Here is a 15,760-nt window from a genome sequence, read left to right as displayed (position 1 = left end):
GGGGCTGCCTCACACCCGCCAGGCGGAGCCATGCAAGTGGCAGCTGTGCAGCGAGGCCCGGCCCCTGTTCCTGATCCCAGCCCCCTCTGTCACGACGCTCGGTCTCCATCTTGGTGCTGTGCTCGCACGTGGTGTGAACACTGACCGGCTGCGTTGTGCGTGTCATTAGCTGCCTGCAGGGAATTACAGCTGGGGCTTGTCCAAACAGCCTGGGCAACTCGATGGCTGTCAGAGCTGAAATGTGAATGTCGGCTGCCCCAGCTGTGCCCTGTAAACATACTAACACACACCGTCCGGCCTGGCCGAGGGCTTGGCCCCAAAGCGGCCGCTGGGTTGGGTTTCTGAGCCCGAGTACACTGGCACTGGGCTCGATTCCCAGCCCCAAAACGTGCTGCTTACTCTCCGTGTGCGAGCGCCCGAAGTGGACAAATGAGCCTGGCTGAGCCCACAAAACACAGCAGGTGGTCTCCCTTTTCAAGCCGCCCACAGCTGCCCAACGAGCCTCCTCTAAAGGCTGAAAACCACAGGACTCTGCCTGCATTGCTGAGCCTGAAAAGCAGCCAAACAAGGCTCATTTTGAGCCCCCCAGAGACAGCTGATGGCTTCATCTCCACATTGGACCCCCAAACCAGTGCACAGAGACTGGTGTTGAGCTACAGCGTGCAACATTTCACCTCTGTTTTCCTGCCCCAGCTCAGTTTCCCCAGGTACCTTCCCAGCCGCCTTCAGCTGCCCCCGTTTTGCTTTTCTTTCTGCCCCAGGCCGTGTTTGTGTAGTCCGTAGGTTCGTGCCCGCGCCAATAGGAACACAGAGTCAGAATCCACACAAAGGTCGTTTAATTAAATAAGTAATCGTATAACTCTGCAGTCAGATGCTTGGCGATCTTCATCAAAGCAAGCACGCCTCTGACTCGAATCACCATAATTTATATGCAGCAAACTTGTGAAAACTCTCTCTTTGGTTACATTTCATTGGCTATCTTAGCTCACCTAACCTATCTCCACTGAGTTTGCTCATTACAAAGGAGCAGCCGTGGAGGGAGGGACACCAAATCCCACATTAACATATGTTAATGCCCCTTGACGAGCAAAAGGTAACTATAGTTAGAAAACCAGTCTGGAGCTGGCTTTCTCCTTCTTTTTACCCTTTTATCCCTTTCCTTCCTTGCTTCTGCTAGCTCAAGGCTACCTGTCTCTTTCTTTCGGCTGAAAGACTACGCAAGCTACAGGCCTCCCAGTTTTCTTCAAGGTATCCTTGTTTTTCCCAGCCTTGTGACTACATTTGGACATGGATGGGGGGATCAGAGTACTGGTGCTTTGGCCATGACCCTCCCCATCCCACCAGTGCTGAGAGGCTCGCAGGCAGAGCTGCCCAGCCCCAGCTCCCACCAACACCACCCTGGGAAGGACCCAGGCCACACCCGCTGTGCTCTCTGGATTTTTATTCTGTGGGTGCTTAGACCTCCACAAGCTCGGGGACGTCTTCTGTGTCCCCCGAGAGGTCTTCTGCATGCTCTGGGATGTCGTCAGCATGCGTTGTGCTCTCTTTGTGCTCCAGGCTGGCTTCTGTAGGGTGGGGAAGAAGAGGCAGTGTCAAGATATGGCCCCTGGCCGTGCCCTCCTGGGCACCGTAGGGAAGGCGGCTGGGGCAGCGCTTGGCCGCCCCGGTGGGAGCGGAGCAGAGAGCTCTGTCCCGGCTCTCACCAAGGACGTGGAGAGCGGCATCTGCGAAGGGCGTCTCCTGTGGTGACTCCTGCTGGTGCCTCAGTTTCTCCAGCAGCTCGGGAGCACGTGTCTCCTGGGGGAGAGCAGGGAGGTGTGAATTCTGCTTGGGCCAGAGAGGCCTCGTTGCCGAGCCCTCCGACTCCCATGGCCCCAGCATCCCCCCAGGACAGGGCTCACTCACCAGGTAAGAGTAGACATCGCGCTGCAGCTCTGCCCCACTGCACCTGATGGACTTCATGACGACCACCTGCAGCCCCTTTGGCTCGACTAAAGGAGCGCAGCTGTAGAGGGCTGTCCTGCAAGCCTGGAAAAGAGCATTGTGCTTGGTCATTCCTTCTCCTGTGTCAGGGAGGCAGCTCCTCAGGGAGCCTTTCTGTGGGATTGCAAATAAGCTCAGGGGGTCCTTACGTTGGATACTGCACAGCTGGGGTCCTGGAGGTGCACGAAGAGTCTGCCCAACGTCTGCTCCACTTCTGCTCTGAAGAACGTGGTGAGATTGCCTGTGGCGCAAGCAGCCAGGGCCGTGTAGAGATGGAAGGCCGCAAAACGAAGGTCCTCTTGCTCCTGCAACCCAGAAAGCCATCTGTGAGCTGGGTCACAAAGGCATCTCCTCCCAGCCTCTCTCCAACAACGAAGCATCAGGGACTGACAACGGAGGGCGTGTGAGCAGTGCTGGTGGCAGTGGTGCTTCGGGAATGAGGTCACCTCATCACGGCCCCTTCCCTCCATGAGGAAGGTCCCTTCCTCGTCCCATCCCTAAGAAATGGCACCTGAGCGCCGGGGCCCTTGCTGCGTCCCACCCGCAGCAGAGAGAGAGGGGCCGCAGCAGCTGGTTGCCTGCAGGAGCACCTCCACGCAGCACAGGCAGGCCCCTGCCCACCCCACACCCCCCGGACAAGTGGCAGAAAAGTAGGTTCACTCACGGCATCGAAGAACTTCCTGGTGGAGCGGGCGATGCTTTTGAAGGCCTCACCCAAGCCCTTCGCCATGAGCTTTCCAAGTATTTCTGCCAGGGCCAGCATGCTCTCCGCAGCCACCCCAGGACAGTCCGCCTTCTCCATTTCACGCCCCAGTGCTTCCACGGCGTTCCTCTTGTACCTCCGAAACTGCAAAGGCAAAGATGTGCACAAGCTGCTCGCGGCTGCTGCCCGCAATGCCCACCCTTTCTCCCCACTGCTGTTTCGCAAGGGGGTGCAGCTGCGGCACAACCCCGTGACGAACGGCACTGGCACGTTTGGCAGGAGGTTTCCCCGCTGCCACCGTGCTGAGCTTGGAGAGCAGCCTGGCTGTTGGGAAGCCCCCATCTGCCTGTGCTGCTCTGCCCCAGGCTCCCCAACTGCCCTGCAGCCCTGCCTGGCTCTCTGCTGGGGGGCTGCAGCCAGAGCAGAGGGAAGTGCACCTCACCTTCTTGGGCAAGCCACTGGCAGCACTGCCCAGGCCTCTCGCTGCTATCTGCTTCACAGCATGGCTCGGACTCTTCAGCTTCTCCAGGAAGACCCGCACCAGGGGCTTCAGGAGACACTTCCCCTCAGCTGGCGGGTCCTTCACCACCTACAAGACAGCCAAAGCTCTGTTAGTACCGGGAAGGGACCTGGGCCGGTCTCTTCCATGAAGAGACACCCTAAGCAGCAGTTTCTTTGGAAAAGCCCTCCGAGCCCGCCCTTCCCCACGTGCCGCCTCACCTCAGTGAAGAAAGCCAGTGCCGTGAGTTGCAGGTTTTGCGAGGAGGAGTGCAGCCACGGCATGAAGCTCCTCATCAGCGAACGTGAGATGAGCTGGGCACGGAGCAGCACTCTGCACACAGAGCACAAGCAGGTGATGTGGTCAGGTGGGAAGGCCCCGGGCCGCGGCCCGAAACGTCCCCTGCTGCGGAGCAGGCGCTGCCCTGCCTCCCAGGAGAGCTCCCCAGGCACATGGGAAGGGTTCTGCGGCTGCTTCCCAGGGGGAGGTGAGATGCAGCCCTGGGCTCTCACCTGGTCAGGAGCTGCACGGCATTGCAGTGCCACTTAGGCACGTCCAGGAACGGCCACACTCGATGGTTCCAGAGCACCTGCCGCCACCTCTCATCCAGGATTCTTCTCAGCACTTGTTCCAGAACAGCGCTGTAGCGTCTGGCGAACGAAAACCCACAGAAAACCCTCAGAAATTTCCACGCCTGGGAAACAGGGCAGCCCTTTGGCTCCCTCAGCATCACAAACAAATGTGCCTGGCTGGGGAACTGAAGCCCCCTGTTCCCTGCCCCTGCTGCTCCTTACCCGCACACCAGATCCTCTTCTTCCGTTTCCCTGAAGGCTTCTTCCGGAAGACTCAGGGGGGGAAACAGCACCAGCGTCCCCAGTTCAACGCTGACCCCCTTCAGGAGGACGGGAAGGAGGCAGAGAAGCATGTCCTGGGTTTCCTTCGTGGTCAGCAGAGCAGACATCACCTCAGAGATGGCATAGAGGAGCTGCAGGAAAATGTGACCCAAAACAACCTGTTAAACACCGCCTTTCCCACCAGCCCGGTGGTGCCCCTGTCCCCCGGGGGACTCTTCCTGCCTGCAAGTCTCACACCTTGTGGTGACCCCCAACTCCCTCACCCTGCTGAGCTAAGTGAGAAAGCAGGCAGGAAGCTGTAGAGATGCTCCTGCCGACGAGCATACCTTGAGAGGATCCAGCAGTTGACCAGCAACCGTGAGCCGATGCCTGGCTTCAGCTGCCTTGTCCAGCATCAGAATTAAGTGATACAGCACCTTAGGCCCAAGGTCGCTGCTGCCCAGCCTCCTCCAGAGCCTCACCACATCTCTGCAAGCAAACAGACGTTCACCTGTGAGCCCTGTCCTCTGGGACCCCTGGTGCCCTTCCTTCCCAGAGGCCAAACGCTCTCCTCGCCAGCAGCAGGGCGCACGCTGCCTGCTTCCCCAGAGACACGAGCACCCGGTCTCGCAGAGCTCAGGCTTCTGGGGGAAGAATGGGACCTGCTGCTTCCCTGGATCCCCCCACTGCAGGCAAGCCGTGGGGTTGCTGTTTGGTGGCCACGGAGGGGCAAGGGGGAGCGCACATACCTATCCGAGGCCAATTCTGTCTGGAGGAGGGTGTCCACCACAGGCTGGATTTGTAAGCCGGCCAGGAGACAGATTGTCTTGAAGAGGAGGCCCTCAAGGCTCTGCTCCATAGTGTGCCTGGCCTCCCACAGGATCTTCACGTATTTAGACACCTGCAAGGAAAGGGGCGAGAGGGAACACTTCAGCGTATCCTTCGCCTGTGCGGTCCCCTCAGCCCCGCCCATGCTCGGGCTGCGTTTCTGCAGTCCACACGAGGTGCAGCACGACAGCCAGCAGGGAAAAGTCAAGGCCGAGGGGAACAAGTGTCTCCCGTACCTCAAGGTATATTTCGTTTCCATGTGTCTCCAGGAACATGATCAGCCAGTCGCCAGCTGCTTGTGCATGCTCCTGGTTAGTGCACAAGAAGGTCTTCACGATGGAGTCCATGAAGCTCCTGGCCTGTCCCAGGGGGAGGTACTGGCAAACATCCTGGAGAGAGAGGAGAGACTGTCACGGCTCTGCTCCAGCTCTTTCGGACAGAAAGGAGACGCGAGGGGCCTCTGAGCTCAGCAGCTCACTGGTCATTGAGAGGGCACTCGGGGCACACTCCTCTGTGCACACGCTGTTTTTCGTACTTCCTGCAGCGGAGAGGCTTAGAACCGTCTCCTCTCGTCTTGCTTCCCTGCGTGCAAAACGCACCTCCTGACAAAGGCACTGGGGCCCCCACCCCACTCTCTGGAGCCAGTTACCTTCGCTATTTCGGCACGGTCCTCACGCAGAGGCCTGTCCTCCACGGTGTCCAGCCTCTCACACAGCTCCCTGATGTCGGGCACTCGGAGCACCACTCTCCAAGCCCTCCCCAGGCCACAAGCTGTGAGAGAAGGGAGTCCTGGTTAGGGGAACTGAATCTCTGGGCCCAGACACGCACAGAGGGGGATGGGGAGCAATGGCCTCGCTGGGCAGGGAAGGAAGAGAAGATGGGGCCGCTGGAGGCCAGGAAGAACCCGCTTTCCTCACCTTGGATCCGGAGAAGGCAGCTGAGGCAGGCCCCTGCCCTCTGCCGGAATGTGGCCTGGGAGTCGCTCAGCAGAGGCCCCAGCGCACCGAGCAAGGAGCCGAAGCCCGAGCAGCTGAGTTCCTTCTGTGGGGGCGAGAGGCAGGAGGAAGGTCACAGGCAGCCCAGTGCCTGCTCGCCTCCCCGGGCCGTGGCCAGCAGGGAGAGGGAATGGGGCACGCGGGGCTCATACTCACCGAGCACTTGAAGAGCTCTTCGTAAATGCCCAGCAGCTGGGTGCAGAGCTGCAGGGCCCTCTCTTGCTGCCACGCGTTCCCTGAGGTGAGTTGGTACAGCAAGACCTGGGGTGGAGCAGACGTGTCTCGTGACGGGCGGGCGTCCTTCTTTCTCCCCCCGCCACCCCTCTCTGCCTCCCTCCCTCCTCTCCTGGCCCCTGCCCTGGGGCTCCGCGTGGCCCCAGCCCCGCCAAGCACCGGCACTGCCACCCCCCTGCCCTCCCCCAGGAGCCGTTTCCCCACCGGCATCTCCCTGTGCCAGCCTGGCTCTTGGCTCTGCCTCCCGCGGGGCCCGTTCCTTTGCCTGCCCTGGCATCGCAGCAGGGAACGGATCCCCCTCGGAGCATCCCCAAAAGGCCCAGCTCTGCCCCACGGGTAACTCACCAAGACCACGTTCGCGAAGGTGCTGCGGGTGCCTTCCGCTCGGAGGAAGGCTGACATCAGCTGGCCCAGAGCTTCCTCACACGACGTTTGCAGAGGCTGAAAGTGGGAAAGGAGGACTGAGGTTCAGCACCGCGGCAGCTGCCAGAGCACAGGGAGCGCCGAGGTGCGATCCCGACAGAGAGGTGTGCAGGGAAGGGCTGGCAGGTACCTGCAGCTCTGTGTCCGCAGGAGGGCACGACAGGACTCTCCAGCAACACACGGCCACCTGGGCGTGCCTCCTCTCCCACTCCATGCGAGGCTTCAGCTTGCTGGATGCAGAAAAAGGGGGAGAAAACAGTCAAACAGTGAGGGGCTTTACCAGCCGTCTCCAGAGTGGCCCAAACGCCAGCTGGGTTTGAGCCCCAGAGCCGGCCTCCCCAGCCTGGGGCACAGAGCTCACCTCAACTGCTCCAGCAGCCGAAGCACCTTGAGATGCACTTGGGACACGGGGCTGTTGCAGCCATCCTCCCTCATCAGGTCCTGCAAGGCCCAGAGAGACGCACTCAGGGTGGGCAGGGGCACGGAGGGGCCCGCATCAGCCCCTTCATCCCCACGGCCACCACAGAGCCACCGAGTGCCAGCGCCCCAGGGCCCAGCAGCTGGGGACAAGGAGCTGGGGGGTGGCCGCTGGAGACCTCCGGGAAAAGCTGCCTCCCCTGCGGGCAGCCCCAGCTCCAGGCACTCACCAGCAGGACCTTCAGCACCTCCACCTTCTTGCCGAGCACGAATCTCTGCTTGGTGTCCACAGCCTGGATGGCACGGATGATCTCCTGGATACTGTGCACCAGGGCGAGCTTGTGCTGCAGTTCCTGAGACCAGAGAGAGAAAAACACCAGTTGAACTGCTTGGAGAGCTGGGAGAGGAGCACGAGCGAGGGCTTCTTTGGGGCTGGACATTGAGGACAAAGCACGCAGGGGACGCTCAGAAGGAGGCCGTCCATCTCGGCACGTGGGGACACCCAGCCCTCCCTGCTCCTTCCTCTGTGCCCCACGCCCCTACCTTTGTTTTGCAGGCATCGAAGAGCTCCAGGATGCTGGCCAGGATGCGTTTCTCCACGCAGGCCAGCAGTTCTGCCTTGGGCGCATGCAGTGCAATCTTGCCATAGGTAAGCAAGACTGCAGCCCACGTGGCCTGATTTCTCCGCTGCCTGTACAGCGCCTGTGTTGACAAAGATGCCCCGAGATGTCAGTCCGATGCCCGGGCCGCCGTGAATTTGTGGGGCTGGGGAACGGGGCTGTGAGGGAGCTGTCTGGCTCGGCTATGCAGGGCCATGGAAAAGCATCTGAAGGACTTTGTCCCGTTCCTGCCCGGAGGCGAGCAGCCCGTGCCCGTCAGGGGTGTGCTGGCCGTGGAAGGCTTGCCCATGGCCCCCAGGCTAGGGGCAGAGCCAGCCACAGCTCACAGGGCTCCTGGCCCTCAGCTTTCTGCAGGGGGCAGGCGTCTTAGGTAGCTCTACCGGGAGGGACAAGTGCAACGTGGGTGCCACGACTCGGCCACCACCGTTCGGGAAGTGAAAACAGGGCAAGAGAAGGCCAAACACTCAAAGCCTGCTGCCATTACCCTTCGCCGTCTGCTGAATTTGATGAGCGCCTTGCTGAACGTGCACACTGCATCCAGGGCCAGGTGGAAGTGGCGCTCAGCAGCGTAGGAGACCACGGAAACTATTCCCTGCAATGACAGAGAAATGGGAGTGAGCTCTGGCACACGTACGACGGCAAGGCAGGACATTGCCCGAGGGAAACAGCAGCTCCCAGGATATGGAAAAGGTCCGGAGCAGGGACAAGGGGACACTGGGCAGAGCGGGGGCAGGAGAGGGAGAGGAACCTTCACCTGTTTGTCACACGGCCTGGTGGCATCCGTTTCTTTCAAGTATTTCAGCAGCTGCCCTTGGACGTGGGTGAGCTGCTGACAAGAGGCCAGCACCGTGCCGAGAGCCTGGTACAGGAACTTCTGCAAGAGAAGAGACCGAGCCCAAGCCGTGGTAGCGGAGGGAAGCACCTTTGGGGCGAGGGCAGGGGGAGCGGTGCCAACAGCCCGCAGGGGAACGCGCTCTTTCAGCCCCAGCCCCGGAGCCGGGTGCCCCGGGCTGTGCTGCCAGGAGGGCGCAGGCAGGGAACAAACCTTCCCCTCCTCGCTGCTGGAGGAGCTGCTCAGCTGCTGGCTCAGCTCCCGGCTCAGGCACACGATCCATAGCTGGTCCTCCTGCATCTCGTCCGCTGACTCCATCAGGAACTGGGGGGGAAAAAGACGACAGGAGGCCAATGTTGTCTCGCCCTTTGCCCGGGCCTTGCACAGGAGCTGCCGGGGCACAACTGCCCGCAGCCTCACCCCCGGGGATGCTGTACCTTAAGTAGGTAGCACTGCCACTCTTCGGAGTCCAGGGAGCCCTCTGGATGCTCTGCAAAGCAAGAGGAAGCAAAATCCCTCGCTGTCACTTGAGCCAGCACCAGGGAAGAGTTCCGCGCTCTCCTTCCCTGGGAGCCCAAACCCCCAGAAGTCCCAGGCTTGAAAGGGCCTCAGATCGCCTGCACCACAGCTCTTGCCAGGCTGCAGACCCCAGGGGCAAGCCCATCCCAGCAGATCCCAGCCTCCACGCTGGCTGCCCGGAAGGGGGACGGCAGCGGTTCCCCTCCACCATGCTGGGAGGGAGGCTCTTTTCCTGCCCCCTCCAGCTCTCCTGAGCCCGGCGCTCCACACTAGCACCTTACCTTCCAGGTACTGCAGCATGCAGGGGATGCGCGTGGGCCACAGGTCCTTCAGGGATCCGTGGATCCTGCTCTGCAGGGCCTGCAGCAGCTGTAGGACAGCGGCCCCACACCCTCTGCACCCAGCAGAAGCCGCCACCACCTAGGTGAGGACAAAGAGAGACGGGCTCACTCCTTCTGCCGGGGACGCAGCTTCTCCCACCAGGGAGCTCGACCCCAAAAAGCAAAAGCAGCCCTGCCCCAGCACCTCCCCCTGCCCCTGGCCAGAAAAGCTCTTTCCCCGTGGCCCCGCTACTCACCAGCAGCTTTACCAGGAGCGCCTGTGGCGTGGGTGTCTTGTCTGCAAGGAAGAAGAAAGGCAGGGTGAGCCCCTGAGCACCTCGCCCCCAGCCCCTCCTACCTTCGATGCCCCCATGCAGCTGGGAGGGAGGAATGCCCCAGGAGGGCCCCTGGCCGAGCCCAGCACACATTGCTGGGGCACTTTCTGCTCTCACCTTGCCCCTGGGCAGCATCAGGCATCTCGGTGTCCTCTTGCCCTTCCGTTTGCTTCTGTCTCTCGATCACGGCTTGGAGACAGCGGGACAGCGCGAGCAGCAGGCTGCAGTCCTGGGCCGGCACCATGTACCGCAGGAGCCGTGGCCACAAGAGCTGCAGAGGAAGAGGAGGCAGTTTGGCACGTTAGCATGCCCATCGCGGCTCGGAGAGGGAAAGGACGGCTTTCCCCAAAAGGGGCAGGCGAGGGCTGGCAAAAACACCCTGCAGGTGCAAAGTGGCTGCAGCAGCGGGGAGCAGGACCACTTACTTGGGTCATGCCTCCAACGGAGACATCCAGAGACTCCAGGACATCTACGCACTGGGCCTGAAGGTCTCTTTCTTCTTGGAGGTCTTCTACTGCCTGCAAGACAGCGTTGGGAAACCCCCCGTTACTCCCAGCTCCTGCCTCAGGAGGCTCTGTGGAGGAGGAGGACGGCCAGGCCCCACATCCCAGCCCCAGCTCGGGAGCAGCGAGCGCTGCACAGGGCTGTCGAGCACACGAGGTTCTGCGGGGCCCAGGCGATGCTGCGAGTGCCACTGAGGGAGCTCTCAGCACAGCCTGGGCACGAAACCGAGCCGCGGGTGTCCCGCTCTGTCCTTACCAGTCTGTCCGAGGCCCGCCTGAACTCCACGAAGATGTGCGCCACCGCTTCCCACGCCAAGCATCTTGGGAGGCTGACGCTGAGCAGGTCCTTGATGAAACCCAGGAGCGCGCTCCTCACCTGTCAAGGGGACGCTGTGGTTACGGTCTGCCCCGCCAGCAGCCACAGGGAAGCCACCTTCACCTAGGGCAGCCCCCGCAGCCCATGGAGAGGCACCGAGCGTGCAGGAGAAGGCTTCGCTGCCTGGGCTCGGCTTTGTACAGCTCCACAACCTGCCGGCTCAGGGGGCTTCCCCTGCCCTACTCACCTGGGTGCTGGCCTCAATGAACAAGGGCTGCACGGCCTCTACAATTAGGGGCAGCTTCTCTCTCACTGCAGGTTCTACAAGAGACACAGAGAGGTCCACGTTCAGGCAGGGCTCAGATGGCAGAAGGGATCCCTCGAAGCTCCCAGGCTTCTCATGCACAAGCGGGACAGCACAGCAGGGCTGGGCTCTGACTGCAGGGGAAGCACTGGCGTCCCAGAAGGACTTTGTTTCTGCAGCTCCTGCTGCCTTGCAGGGCCTGAAAGCTCCGACAGCAGATAGCTTCAGCCCCCCGACTGCCCCAGGCCTGGCCTGTGGTACTGACCGTCACTGCGTGCCACGGCTCCCAGCAGAGTCAGCGCTGTCCCGCGGATGCTCTTGTCCTCACTGCTCAGCTGGGACAGCAGGAACATGATTGTCTCCTCCGGGCAGATTTGAGCTGCGGGCAGGACACCACATTTTGCGTGAATAGTCAGAAAAACCCCACGGCTGAGGTTCACAAGGAAGTTGCGAGCACACGACGGGCATCGTCCCGTTCCCTCCCTTACCTTGAAGCACAATGCACTGCCTCAGTTCTTCTTTGTGGCCTGCGCTGTGCTGCCTGGCCTCATCCACCATCTGTGGGGAAAAAGGTCCATTTTAGAGAACGATCGCAGGCAGAGCAGCCATCAGAGGCTGCCTTTTGGGTCCCTTTGGGTCCCGGCACTCCAGAGGCCTCCTGCCAGGTGGAGGAGGCGGAAAGGGCTGAAGGAACTGAGCTGCCCCTCGGGCCTGCACAAAACAGCCAGGATCGGGGTGCTCACAGCCTCGAGGCACCTCCAGGAAGGTCCTGGTGGAAGGACGCCCTGCCCTGCCCCTCTGTGGCAATCCAGCCTGCAGGACGTGGGCCAGCAGCACAGACACGGGCTCCCTTTACCTGGTGGTGCACAGCAGCAGTGATGGCACGGAGCTGGTCCTGGGGGGCGACACCGTGAAGTTCCTTCAAGGTTGTCAGGAAATAACGGAGGTTCTACAAGAGAAGGGAGAGGACGAGCGGGTTAAAGGCACGTGGGAAGGAAGAAACCCAGCACGCCTGCAGCATGGGGAAGCCCTGCCCACAGCTGCACCAGACCCCGCGCAACGCCTCACCTCTGTCACCCGGCAAGTCTCCTGGAGCTCCTGGTACTGCTGCAGGAGCCAGAAGACCTGCTTCCACACATTGTCCTGGTGCTGTGCATCACGGAGGATGACGGCCATCATAGCAGCCACTGCTCCCAAGACAGCCTGCTTGTCCTGCAGAGGGAAGAGAGGCGAGATGCTCTGAGTGCTGTCCAGCACTCGGCGTCCCCCAGCACGTGCCTGCCTTGCCCACAGGGGGCTTTCCCTTTCCCTTCTCTCCAGAGGAGAGCCATCTCTGGCTCTCTCCAGAGGACAGCAAGCGTTCCCCTGCCAAAGGGCCAGCAGCTCTCACCTCCTCCTCCTCCTCACGGCCCAGCCAGTTTCCCACGGCGTGGCAGAACAGGCCGTACACCTGCTCGCAGAGCTGCGCCTCCCCGATGCGAGGGAAGGGGCACTGCTCCCAGGCACTGAAGTAAGCGTTGATCGCCCTCGACCACTGCTCCAGCACTGCACCACAAGAAAGGAGCTCGTCAAAGCTTGCAACAGGCAGCGTGCCCGGCTCCCTCACCCATGCCCGCGTGGAGCAGTCCCTGGCTCGCCAGGCTTCGGCTCGGGACCAGCAAGTGCTGTGCTCCAGGCATCTGGACTAAACTACGGTGCCCCTCCTGCCCACTGCACCTCAGCCTCCTTCTCTACCTCCTCCTCCTCCTGTTCCTCTTCCCCTCCAGCACTTACCATTGCAGCCCCCACCCTGCCCTTCCCAAATTTGCCCCCCAGCATAGGACCACGCCGCCATCGGATCGGAGCGAGGCAGCGAGAGCCCGCCCGGCCCCTTCCCCTCTACTCACCACTGCAGATGATGCGCAGGATCCGGCTGCTCTCCACGTGGCTCAGCACGGCGTGCAGAGCAGCGAACGTCATTTGGGTGAAGGGGATGCACCGCAGGGCTGCAAGAGAGAGGACGGGCAGAGGGACAGAGGGAGCCACGGTCAGCCAGAGCCAGAGCAGCACCGCGGGCAGGAGGGCTGGGGAGAAATCCCAGCTCCGGGCGAGGAGGTGCCACAAGCCCACAGCCCGCCGGCCCAAAATAGCCTTCAGGGAGGGGCAGGGGCCCTGCTCCTGGCCGTCATGGACCATATCCCAGAGCACAAGGCCAAAGGGGTCATACCATAGCTGCTGGCCAGTTTGCTCAAGGTGTTGAGCACAAACTCCTGGCATACTCCTCCCTTCATGCTCTTCAGGTGGCCCTGGAGCTCGGACATCACAAACTCGAAGTGGGAACGAGCCAGAGCCACCAGGACGTCACCAGCAGCTGCTGTCACTTCGGTCATCGCGCCCTGAAAAAGAGCCACAGGTGAAATGCTGCCCAGGAGAGAGCTGGGGAGAGGCGGGCTGCTCCGTTCGTCCTCCTAGAGAACAAGCTCACCTGGGCTGCCTTCACGTCTCCAGACACCTCTGCGAGCACTCGGTTGACAACGCCGCTCGGCAGATGGGTGTCATCTTCTTGCAAGACGTGCTCGAGGCGGCGATAAGTCTCCACTCGCTCACCCTAGGGAGAGACCACGACACCTCTTGCTTTGCCCTTATTCCTGGGCAGCTGCGAGCTGCTGCCCCTCACTCTGGAGAGCCCACAGGCAGCACCAGCTCTGTCAGCTCACCTCTCTGTCTTGCAGCTTCTCCAACAAGGAAGTCACGACGGTGGCAGAGGTGGCAAGAGTCTCAGACCCCGTCTCTCTGCCACCATTCCTGTGACGTCTTCGTCTAATCCTGATCCCTACGCAAGCAAAGGAAGATGGAAGGAAACAACCAGTTTGCATCAGCTTGGCTGGCCGTGGGGATTCGCACCAGGTGGGGCAGGCATCCTCCCAGCACCGAGAGCACAGGCCGGGGACCCATCTCTGGTGGTGCTGGGAACTCATGGGGATGCGGCCCCCGGCCTCCCACTGCTCCTTACCAAAAAATCTCCTCAGCCTCTCCATCGCAGCAGGATCACCCCAGAATCTCTCTCTAGGTCCTACTCCTGCGGCCGCCGAGAGGCAATGGGCCACCTGCCCTCACGGTGGCACTTACAAGGCACCCAGCCATTGTGACCTCATCAAGGGGCCTCGCGCATCACAGAGGGTTGCCACAGAAATGGGGACACGTCACAGGGCAGGGCCGGAGGTGGCAGCACTGCTCCCCTCCGTGCCTTTGCCTGATTGTCTCCAAAGAAAGAAGGTTCTGTGCACGATGAGACGGTGATCATCTGGAAAAGGTCTGGAGCAGGGCTGGGACAAGCCCCTGCCCCAAGGGCACAGAGGGTCTCTCACATGGAGACCCATCCTCCATGGTCTCCAGCCCCTCACACAGCTCCTTGAAGTCAGGCACTTGGAGCACCACTCTTCTCCCAGTCCTCGTCAGGCCACAAGCTGTGAGAGAAGGGAGTCCTGGTTAGGGGAACTGAACCTCTGGCCCCAGACACGGATAGAGGGGGATGGGGAGCAAAGGCCAGGGCCCTCCCAACCCTCCCATGGCATGATGCCACCAGCCCGGCTCTGTGGCTGACACATCCCGGGCCGCACAGAGCCCTCCTTCCCCTGGAGCTGTTTTGGGGCAGCGGGGCCACAGGCAGCAGCCACAGGCCTCTGCTTCCAGCTGCTGCATCCCCAGGTCCTCCCCACAAATTCCTCAGCGCAGACAGCACAGATGCTGCTCACTGAGGAGGAGGCAGGAGCTCACTTCCAGCTGATTTCTGAGTGGGAACGGTGATTGTGTAGGGCCGCAGAGCGCCCCGTCCACTCCCTTCGATGCGACAGTGTTTCTCGACTGGCTGGCCAGGGATTTAAACCAAAGGCCTCGCTGGGCAGGGAAGGAAGAGAAGATGGGGCTGATGGAGGCCAGGAAGAACCCATTTTCCTCACCTTGGATCACGGTATCAAAGAACTTCCTGGAGAAGCAGGCTATACTTCTGAAGGCCTCACCCAAGCCGTTCGCCATCAGCTTTCCAAGTATTTCTGCCAGGGCCAGCATGCTCTCCGCAGCCACCCCAGGACAGTCCGCCTTCTCCATTTCACGCCCCAGTGCTTCCACGGCATTCCTCTTGTACCTCCGAAACTGCAAAGGCAAAGATGTGCACAAGCTGCTCGCGGCTGCTGCCCGCAATGCCCACCCTTTCTCCCCACTGCTGTTTCGCAAGGGGGTGCAGCTGCGGCACAACCCTGTGACGAACGGCACTGGCACGTTTGGCAGGAGGTTTCCCCGCTGCCACCGTGCTGAGCTTGGAGAGCAGCCTGGCTGTTGGGAAGCCCCCACTGAGGAAAAGGCTGAGGTGCTTAATGCCTTCTTTGCCTCAGTCTTTAGCGACAAGACCAGTTGTTCTCTTGGGTACCCAGCCCTCTGACTTGGTGGCAGGGGATGGGGAGCAGGATGTGGCCCTCATAATCCACAAGGAAATGGTTGGCGACCTGCTACGGCACTTGGATGCATGGAAGTCAATGGGGCCAGATAGGATCCACCTGAGGGTACTGAGAGAACTGGCAGAGGAGCTGGCCAAGCCACTATCCATCACTTATCAGCAGTCCTGGCTATCGGGGGAGGTCCCAGTTGACTGGTGGCTAGCAAACGTGACGCCCATCTACAAGAAGGGCCGGAGGGCAGACCCGGGGAACTACAGGCCTGTCAGTGTGACCTCAGTGCCAGGGAAGCTCATGGAGCAGATCCTCCTGAGAGTCATTACGCGGCACTTGCAGGGCAAGCAGGCCCAGATTGTTATAAGTTGCCCTCTTAATTTTTCAGAGAGCGTTGTATTAACCATAGAAAGGAATTTATTGAGTAAGCCAACAGCAAGCAAGACAGCGCTAGGTGGCTGGGGAGTCTCGGCTCCACCAACGGCGCGCACCTCACCCCTGCCAGGTCCCTTTTTATACCTTGGTAATTCCGGGATTACGCAGCACATCCTGGTAAATTCTGTGACTGCGCACACTGTTGCTAGGGGGTCATCTCTGTCCCTCTGGTGGTCGTGAAGATGAAGGCTGTTGTCTTCCTCAGCGTTGTGGTTCAACTTCTTTTTTTGTTTGGTC

At 61.0% G+C, this 15,760-nt stretch overlaps 1 protein-coding gene across 1 annotated transcript; it reads right to left on the bottom strand.

Moving 5' to 3' along the window:
- Positions 1-1,455: 1,455 nt before the first annotated feature.
- Positions 1,456-14,750, bottom strand: LOC309877350 (maestro heat-like repeat-containing protein family member 2B; the record flags this gene model as incomplete). The annotated part of the gene is made up of 40 exons (XM_082758621.1): positions 1,456-1,797; positions 1,906-2,028; positions 2,133-2,288; positions 2,648-2,830; positions 3,129-3,275; positions 3,407-3,518; positions 3,698-3,835; positions 3,980-4,170; positions 4,366-4,507; positions 4,768-4,919; positions 5,083-5,235; positions 5,496-5,617; positions 5,764-5,887; positions 5,998-6,102; positions 6,421-6,516; positions 6,629-6,728; positions 6,860-6,939; positions 7,146-7,268; positions 7,459-7,617; positions 8,020-8,127; positions 8,290-8,409; positions 8,581-8,691; positions 8,805-8,857; positions 9,168-9,306; positions 9,464-9,504; positions 9,659-9,812; positions 9,967-10,059; positions 10,301-10,420; positions 10,608-10,681; positions 10,930-11,043; positions 11,153-11,222; positions 11,521-11,613; positions 11,733-11,876; positions 12,055-12,209; positions 12,551-12,649; positions 12,871-13,039; positions 13,129-13,251; positions 13,361-13,476; positions 14,012-14,110; positions 14,603-14,750. The coding sequence occupies 40 exons, from the start codon at positions 14,748-14,750 to the stop codon at positions 1,456-1,458; spliced, it is 5,091 nt and encodes a 1,696-aa protein (XP_082614747.1).
- Between the last annotated feature and the right edge of the window lie 1,010 nt (positions 14,751-15,760).

Source organism: Aythya marila, assembly GCF_965140915.1.
Source record: "Aythya marila genome assembly, chromosome: 4".
NCBI lineage: Eukaryota > Metazoa > Chordata > Aves > Anseriformes > Anatidae > Aythya > Aythya marila.
The sequence above is the reverse complement of the archived record's forward strand: the minus strand, read 5'-3'. Positions and strand labels throughout refer to the sequence as shown.